The sequence below is a fragment of the Entamoeba invadens genome (assembly GCF_000330505.1).
Source record: "Entamoeba invadens IP1 unplaced genomic scaffold scaff_1105074726611, whole genome shotgun sequence".
In the NCBI taxonomy this organism is placed as follows: Eukaryota; Evosea; order Mastigamoebida; family Endamoebidae; genus Entamoeba; species Entamoeba invadens.
In genome coordinates, this window is record NW_004440248.1 from 94,063 (window position 1) to 103,875 (window position 9,813).

General features: G+C 28.4%; 1 protein-coding gene across 1 annotated transcript; it reads right to left on the minus strand.

The window, feature by feature from the left end:
• Positions 1-3,313: 3,313 nt before the first annotated feature.
• Positions 3,314-5,608, minus strand: EIN_105230 (hypothetical protein; the record flags this gene model as incomplete). The annotated part of the gene is made up of 2 exons (XM_004255473.1): positions 3,314-5,307; positions 5,536-5,608. The coding sequence occupies 2 exons, from the start codon at positions 5,606-5,608 to the stop codon at positions 3,314-3,316; spliced, it is 2,067 nt and encodes a 688-aa protein (XP_004255521.1).
• Positions 5,609-9,813: the final 4,205 nt, after the last annotated feature.

The following is a 9,813-nucleotide window of genomic DNA, read 5'->3' on the forward strand; positions in this document are numbered from 1 at the left end:
GAACCAATGTCTATTGTACAATGTCTAGGAATCATATATTTGAGTGAAGAACCTTGACATATTTTGTTATAGATTAAGTATTTGTTATTTGTAAATTTAATCTAATAGATATGTCTGATTACAATTTATAGTTTTATAATTTTAAATTAACAACGGCATCTACTTCTGGTGTAATGGTGGTGTTTTGGATACCGGTTTGGACATTTGGGGTTCGATATTCGACAGTGTTTGACCACATTGAAAAGAATTCGTAGGCAAGTTGTTATCACCTTTTAATAAACAGGTTTGATTGTGTATTTATCAAGTGGTTTACTTTCACTTAAATTGTCTGATGTATCAATTTCTGTTAATTCTTCAGTTTCCATTGGTAATGACACGTTTTCTCCAACAATAATAGTGGTATCAGGCATTGTCAAAGATGTATCTGTAAAAACTTGTTGTGTCAAAATGATATTGTTAATACAAGTGACGTATTGTCCATGACACTTTGCTGTATCAACATCAATCTGTAGTTGTTGAGCTCTTTTAATGTGTTTTAGTGGCACCACTTTGACCTTGTTAATTTGTTTTTGAGTCTTTTGGTACAACAATTAAATTTTCGTATCCATCAAGAGTTTTAATTGTTGGTATTTCCTCGACCATTCTTTTGGATTCTTTCAGATCTATGTATGCGTAATACTAAACATCCTCTCCTAAACGCGATACAATTACCGCTCTCTCAAAAGAATTGATAATTGTAACTGAACCAAGTGCTTTGTTGACTGACTTGAGAATAATTATCAATTTGTTTGAAATTGTTAATCCCCAAGATGCTCTTTCCTTTTTAATCAACAAATCACCATAACCTGGTCCAGACAAACAGGTTTCTTTGATGATATTGGTCATGTCGTCCTCTTCTTCTCTTTCAATTGACTCAAATGCACATTATTCACGTTCTAACAACCTTATGATCGAATCCAGACTTTCTACTAAATTTTTTGTTATTTTGGTGTGTATGTTGTTTTTTAGATTGGTCAACCTTTGTTATGTAAACAGTGAAGTTTATTTTGTGTTGCACCCATTACAAACAACACCAAAAAGAAGGTCCTCATACTTTTTAGTTTTACTTGGACAAGTTACAATGGCATCTGCTATCGAACTGAGTAAGGTTTTGAGTTGGTTTGCTATTCCACTGGGGAAAAAACCAAACCCCTTTTATGCTTGAACTCTTCTACTATTTCAAACAATTCATTGGGCAGCATTTGTGGAAATGATACTTTTAAACGTTGGATTTTGTCAAATGCACCTTCATTTCCATTTTGGATATTTGTAATCGCAGTGTCTTTTTTTCAAGAAGTTGACACTCTTTGTTGTTTTGAATACACGTTTAACAATTCCATTTCTCTTTTGATGGATCCAAATGCAACTAAGTCAAGTGGTTGGCACAAGTGACTGGTGTGTGAAACAAGATGATGAACCACGATGTTGTTTTGCAACAAGATTTGTATAATACCATCAACAACGTGACATCTATTATTATCCGTAATCAGTATTGCATATTTACTTTCATTGTATCCATTTTCCATTTTGATCTTCTTGACTCCTGGAATCAATACCTTTTGTATCCACAACATAAAGATCTCACTGGTTAAATAACCAGAAATGTTGCAATACAACTTAATGTTTCTAAAGTATTTGTTCAAAACTGTACTGTAATGAACTTTATCAATAACACAAGATTCGTTGATTCTTTCACCTGCAAGACTTATACATTCAATCAGAGTGGTTGTTTTTGATTTTGGTTTATTTGCAACACGAATCTTTGTATTGACTCCTTTGGGTACCATAGCTCGTGTGTTCTTTCGACTTGATTCTTCAGATGTTCCCATCTTGTCGACATTAAACAACATTTTGTCTTTGATCTTGTAATTGTTGAACAGTTACAAGATCGAAGATCCGACAACTGTTTGTAATTATCAAGTATTGGTTGTGGTGCAATGTTGATTGATTAATTAGTGAATTGATTCTCTCAATTTCATCGAACTTAATTTTTGATGTTTCTAAATCAAACTCTCTTTCGAGTATTTTTCTTATTGTATCACTTTGTGGTTTTGTTCATTTTAAATAATCAACGATATCACAAAACATTTGAAAAGTCAAAGCAATGCTTTGATTGTTATATTAGACAATAACGTTTTTGATAACTGTTTTTGTGGTTTCGGAAAGCAGTGACGGCCTATTTGGATTTCTTTGACCAAACTGTTACTTTCTTGACTTGATTTTTTATTGGATATTAATCCTCTTGAACCTTTAAAAAATGCACCCACGACACCTTGACTAAACTGGTTTGAAGTCATTTTGTTTATAAAAATGACTTACTCTCTATAAAGTTTAAATGAAAACAGTTTTTCTTATCAATGTGGGTTGTTCATGATAAAACAAAACAACTTTAATGCTTGTGTTGAATCACTTCTTGAAATATTGTGATGGGAGTTTGGCTTGTCATACAACATCCCAGATTTAAATAAAGATTTTGCGATTGGCAATTTCAATTCCTGTTCGTTGATATAATTTGATGGTTGATTGGAATTTTTTGATATCTTTTAAATTGTCCATTTCTATTGCGTTAAATGGATTCAAGTAAATTTCAATGTTCAAAATATCACTTTCATTAATTTCAACAAATTCGTTGCTGTTATTTTTCAATTATTTTTATTTTTTAAGAACAGTTTATTTTTAAAAAAGTAAAAATATTATGTTATAAATTTTGTTATTTATAGTTCTTGCATTTGGTTTTTTCTTGTGAATTAAGTATTTTTGTTGAATGAAATTAGTTTTTTATGCTAATTTGCTGTGCGAAGGTTTAATTGCCCAACTGTATATATACATTAAATTGTCTTTATTTACAAAATTAAAAATCACAAAACACTATATTATGACGGCATTGTATATAAATAATTACATACAAAACGATTCACGTTGAAATTATCTTTTTAATATAAAAATTAAATATGTGTTCACAAATTATTTTTGAAATGATTTTCTAAAAAACAAAAAATGTTGTTACATATATCAAATAAGGGGGATACATTTAAATAAAAATTGATATTTTTATTTGTTTATTTTGATATGTTTTTATTTGACCATTTAAAACTTAACAAATGAAAAATCGTATCAACTTAAATTATGTTGTATTTGTATAGTTTATATCAGATATCTGACAAATTATAATATAAGTTAAATTATTGAATATTCACTACAATATCATATTGTTATTTTTATATCATATTATTTTAAAACAAAAGAAATTGATTAAAATTCTTTGTTTAGAATTTTAGAATAAGAAAGCCATAACGACTAAAGCCATTATCGCGAAAACTGCATTAGCTCCATTGCATTTTCCTCCCTCCAACTTGTATTCAGCCATACATGCAGTGCATTCATCCACCTTTTCACAAGTTGCGCAACCTTCGACAGTACATTTAATGCATTTATTATTTGTTTTATCTGTCATATATCCTTCTGGACACTTATCAACACATTTCGAAGTGTCAGCCATGAGATTGAATTTGGTCTTGCATTGAGTGCACTTGTCATCTTTGTCACAAACATCGCAATTCTCAGTGGCACACTTTTCACACTTTTTAATTGGAGTTTCAACTGGTTTACCAATAGTGCATTTATCAACACATGAAATTTTGTCAGAAGCAATGTATTTGGTTCCACATTTGGTGCATTGTTCAGCATTTCCAACCGTTTCACAAACTTCACACCCATTAATAGTGCATTCTTCACAAGTCATAATATCTTTATCAGCTTTACCAAATTTGCAAGTTGTTGCACAAGTTCCATCAAGATTGATGTAATCAGTTGATGTAGTGCATTTGGTGCATTTGGTTGTTTTTGTATTTTCAGCAACTTCCATACATGCGGCACATCCACTTCCACATGCATTTTCTGATGTATCACACTTTCCATTTGATGTGATTTTTCCAGTTGCACAATCAACACATTTGTTACCATTCATGTATTTGAAGTTGGTTTTAGTATCACAAGTTTTACATTTACCATTGGCATCATTGGGGTCTTCAACACATGTGGCACATTTATAATCAGACAAACAGGCAGTACACACACCTTTAGAAATGTATCCAACAAAATTGGTAACACATTGTGAACAAGCATTAGCAGCAGTACATTTTGCACAATTTTCTGCACATTTTGTACACGTTTGACCACTTTTATAATATCCATCAATACAGCCGGTACAAGTGTTAGCATCGCTGCATTTTGAACAGCCATTTGTACATTTTTTGCAAGAACTACTGTCTAAATAATAACCAGGTGTGCATGCAGTACATTTTGTAGCATCGCTGCAAGTTGAACAACCATTTTTACATTTTGTGCATGAGTTACTATTTAGATAATATCCATCTGTACATGAAAGACAAGTTGTTTTATCTTGTTTGCACTTCGAACATCCCATTGCAGAAGTAGAACAAATCACTTCTGCTTTGCATGTTGTTTTGTCCATATAATATCCAGTTGTACATCCAGTACAAGTAGTAGCATCACTACAAGTTGAACAGCCAGCTGCACATGCTGTACATGTTTTACCATTTAGATAATAACCATCACTACATGCAGTACAAATGTTAGTATCGCTGCAAGTTGAACAGACAGTTGCACATTTTATGCATGTTTTTGTGTCTAAATGATAACCATTTATGCATTCATTACAAATTGTAGCACCACTACACTTCGAACAACCTTCAATTGTACATTTTGTGCATTTAGTACCAACTTTATAATATCCATCATTACAATTAGTACAAGTGTTGGCATCACTACATTTTTTACAACCAACTGCACATGCTGTGCATTTACTTCCTTCAATATAATACCCATCATTGCATGCGGTACAGACAGTGGCAGAAGTACAAGTTTTACAGCCTTCTGTACATTTTGTGCAAGATTTACTTTCTTCGAGATGATACCCATCATAACACTGTTCGCAAATTTTCGTGTTAGTACAGAAATAACAGCCATCTGAACATGCTGTGCATTCCTTATTGTTAACATAGTATCCTCCTTTACATGTTTCACATTTTAATGGATCATCTGTAGTACATGATAGGCAATTTTCAACAGGTGGTTTACATTCATCTGAAAAAGCAGTAAATACTGTAATTGATAAAAAGATTAAAGTTCTCATAGAATGATAATCAAGTTGATAAAAGCGTTTATATACCCAAATTAATTTATTTTTATTTAAATGTTTTAAAACAAATTGTCTTTTCGATTGTTCGACACGTTTGGTTTGCCGACCTCTCGTTTCAATTTATTATTAACATTATATCACACTGATAAAACAATATTAAAAATATTGTAAACACCAACAGGTGTAAGTTTTATTGTTTTGTAAATTAAAAAATTTTACACAATTACATTTTATAATATTATTATTATGTTGTCAAATTGATAAAAAAAGTAATATTAAATAAAAAAAATAATGTTATAATATTGACATTCAATAATAACCACATTTTTAACAACAATAATTAATTAAAAAAAGCACAGTTTGGTTATGAACTTGTTTTGTTTTTTGAGTCTCATTCAACTCTTCCATCATTTTAAATTAATTAACGTAATATACATACAAATGTTTAAATTGACAACATATTCATTGTTTTACACTTTGTCTGTTTTTACTATTTATAAACTCTCTTTTTTCCACATTTTATGATTTTCTTTTTGGAAAAATAAAATCTTAATTTTTTTTCTCAAAATTTTTGTTTTTAGATTACTCTTAGAACTTGTTATTTTATTTTTTAGTTTATTATAAAATTATAGTACATATTTAACAAAAAATAATAAGTAGGAAAAGGCACGCCTAAAGAGAAAGTCACACATGTTTTTGATTTTATTTTTTTTTTGATTTTTTTGTACCTTTTTGGATTAAAAAACAAAAAGTAAGTTTTTTCTTCTTTCATATGTTTTGAATCGAAATTAATTATTATACATTTTTTAATTCATTTTCAATCATATTTTTTTTAATTTGTGGTTTTCAGCTTATTTCCCTTTTAATTGGATTTTTTTATCTGTTGTTTCAGATTATTATGTTTTGTTTGTTATTTATACTATGTTATATTATTATTATATTATAAATCATTAATAAAATGTTTTAGTAAAAATTAATTTGTTGTTTGTTGAAAAAATCTAAAAATAAACAAAAACAAATTCGATAATATAGTTTTTAAAGTCTCAATAACCCAAACATTTTGTCTTTTTGACAATATGTTTATTTTTAGAATAAAATACAGTCATGCGTATCATCACAAATCAACAACAATTCAAAATAATTTTGATAGAATACAATAAAAAGACGTATCATCGATACTTTCAATGTCATAATTTTTATTTTAAGTGTTAATTAGTTTAATTAATATAAATTATTTTTTAAATAATTTGTTTAAAACTGGTTTGTTGATCTAAGACAGTACGACATCTATAAAAAGACTGACAAAAAATAAGAGATTGTATTACATATAGAAGAAAAACCAGTGATCAAACTAAATTTAGCTGTTTTATTTTTGGTATAAAGTTTCCTTGTTATGGAAAAATCCCCAAATAATCGGGGTTTTGAAGGATATGTTAATTTATTTTCAAAAACTAGGGACCAACTATTAATAGACACACTGTTTTTCAAATAAAATAGAAAAAACTATAAAATATGAAACTCTTAATTAATCATTCAGAGTTGCATTATTGTTATAGCCCAGCCGAGCCAAAGTAAAGTTTGTTTTTTATATTGATTTATCTTCCGTTGTTGAATACGTTTAATAATCATCGATCATTTACTTTATACCTAACATTCCTATGATTTTATTATTATTTTTTTATTTTCATAAACCGCATCAGTCACCTTTAATGCTGAACGAAGAGTGACTCATTGAATCAACCGAATGAATAGAGATAACTACAATGGCTTTTTCGAAAAAATGAATAAACGGTTTGATTGAATGGTTGTGTTGAAGTTGAACAAGGTTGAACAAAAGAATAATATTTTATAATTAAATAATAAAAATAATAATAAATAATAATAAACTTACTATTATAACTCATATTAAGCTGTTGTTTATTCATACTTTATACAACACACGGGACAAAAATGGGCTTTTGCTCAAAACTTATAAATTGCCACGTCAGGGGATGCTTTGGTCTAGATTTAGAAGTTACTAAAATGTTAAAAACTATTCAAGGGTTTCGAGGTTCATATATTATTTAATGTTAGATGTTTAAACAGTAAAAAATGGGTTATAAATATAAATATTTTTCAACTAAAATATAATAAACTGAAGTTCAAAAGTCTGTACCACCGTATTTATAGAATTTCCTAAAGTCCCATTTTTTATTTTTTATTTTTCCTAAAAAACAAAAAACAAAAAATCGAAAGTACTGACTTAATTTTAAAAAAATACCAATCCCGTTCAGTTATTTTCGTACGATATCGGGACTTTATTGGAATATTAGCCAGCCTTTTGCAAAAACCCGATCCTGTTATTTGATTAGACAAAAATTGGATATTCTACTGGGCAACACACACTGTATAGTTGTGCTAATTACACAACAACAAACATCTCAGTGTATTGAATCCGAATCATTTATGTCAAAATACTAAAAATCAATTTCTTTAACTTTTTATTTCAAACAAAAAACAAACTCGAGGTTTCTCTTTCAATACAAATAATAATAAAATTTTGAGTTCTAAAAAACCAAAAAAATAATAAATTAAAGCAAATGTCCTATAAATGTTCCTTGATTCTCGATGCATAATTTAAATCGTTTTGGAATTGAATCAATATAATTGTTTATTGTTTCCAATGATATTGATTCCCACGCTTCAATGAGTGCTTGCTTTAATTCTTCAATGTTCAAAAAGATGTTCTTCACCTTTTTAATAAGAGCATCAAGATAATGCCACAAATGTTCAATCGGACTAAGATCCTACTGTAAGCAGGCCATGAATCAAGCAACCTGACTCTCAATGATGAGTCAATACCCTGAAACTATTTCATTGTTGAACGAGCTGTATGTGGCCGTGCACAGTCTTGCTGAAAGGTCATTCCATGTTTATAAACTTCTTTTGCGTTCTTAAACGTTTTAGAAGTTTTCAGCATTTCAACGTAAGATTCTGAGTCGACTTTTCCAGTTAAAAACATTAACTTTGATTTAAAATTGTGGCCAATTGCTCCCCAAACCATAACACCCGTGTTGTATTTCGGAGTTACTACAAAATTACTTTCATTAAACTCACCTTTTCTTCTCCAAACATGATTACCATCTGAATAAAGGCAAAAACGGCTTTCATCTGATATTATAGTGTTTTTAATCCAGCGAGCTAAAATTCTTTTATTAAACAACTGTTTCTTGCAAAAATTGAGTCGATCTAAAACGTGTTTATCGGGATGACGACATTTGCCAAACGACATTTTACCAAAAAATAATAAGAACTTTCTTAATTATTCTTTAACAAAGAAAATTTTAAAAATAATTCATTGTTGTATTTTTGTCAAGCTTTTATAAAAATATATTTTTGTCAACAATAAATAAATTGTAAATTGTATGAATAAATATGTTTATATATTATTACAACTCTGTGTATTTTGTTTTTATTTTACGCTATTAAATCTTATTAAATAGAAAGATTACTTGAACTAGTAACTTTGGTTATACATACAATATTTTGAGTATTTTTTAAAGCAACAAATAAAAATACACAACTTAACATTTGTGTAAATTCACACTTTGTATTATTGGAAAAATCTCATAAGTATTATTTTTGTTTAAACAAAAATACTTGATTCAATTAACCAAACAATTTATAAACAATTGTTATCAAATTTTTAAATAAAATAATATTTTATTAATTAGTATATAATTTAATGATGTATTTTTCAAAAGTGAATTTGAAATACACTTTGTTTAAATAACCATTTGTATTCAAAAATTTATTTTTAACATGTTTTATGTAAAAATATACCAATTTTAAAGTTTTTTCTTGTGTTTATATGATGTCATTTGAATTACTTCGGCTCTATTATAATCACTACAACCCGAATTATTAAAATTGAATTATCATTTTATTAACTTTTATTAACTTTATTTCATTAAAATATTAAAAAAATAATCGTTTATTTTTACATTTATGTATTTATATTACTTCATTGGTTTTGTATTTTTAATTATAAATACAACATCAAAACTAATATATAACAAGAATGAGCATCAAAAGCACAAGGAGAAAAGAATTGCCTATTTATGATGGTTATTTGTTTCATGCCATAGACAAAGAAAGAACACACTTTCGCTGCTCTTGTCAAAAGTGTAAAGTGACTATAATAAAAAACACAGATGGAAGTTATCATTATGGCAAAACAACAACTCACATTCACGAAAAACAAGATTTACGCAGAAAAAATCATTTAAATTTTATCAAAAATGACTTACAAACTTCACCAACAAAAAAATAACAATGAAACCACTTATAACAAAATACAAAAGAGGTTCTATAGGAATAACACAATCGACATTAGAACGTTTTGTTCAAAGAAACAAAGTTCGCAAAATTGAACCAAATTCATATGATGATATTATAATAAGTGTTGGCGAATTCAATTTATTATTCAAAGATGAACAAAATGGAATACTTATATTTGGAAATAGCGAACAAATGACAATGTTGGCAAGATGCAAAGAAGTGTTTATGGATGGGACTTTCCGGAGTTGCCCCAAACAATTTTATCAGCTATATACACTGCATTGTCAATTACA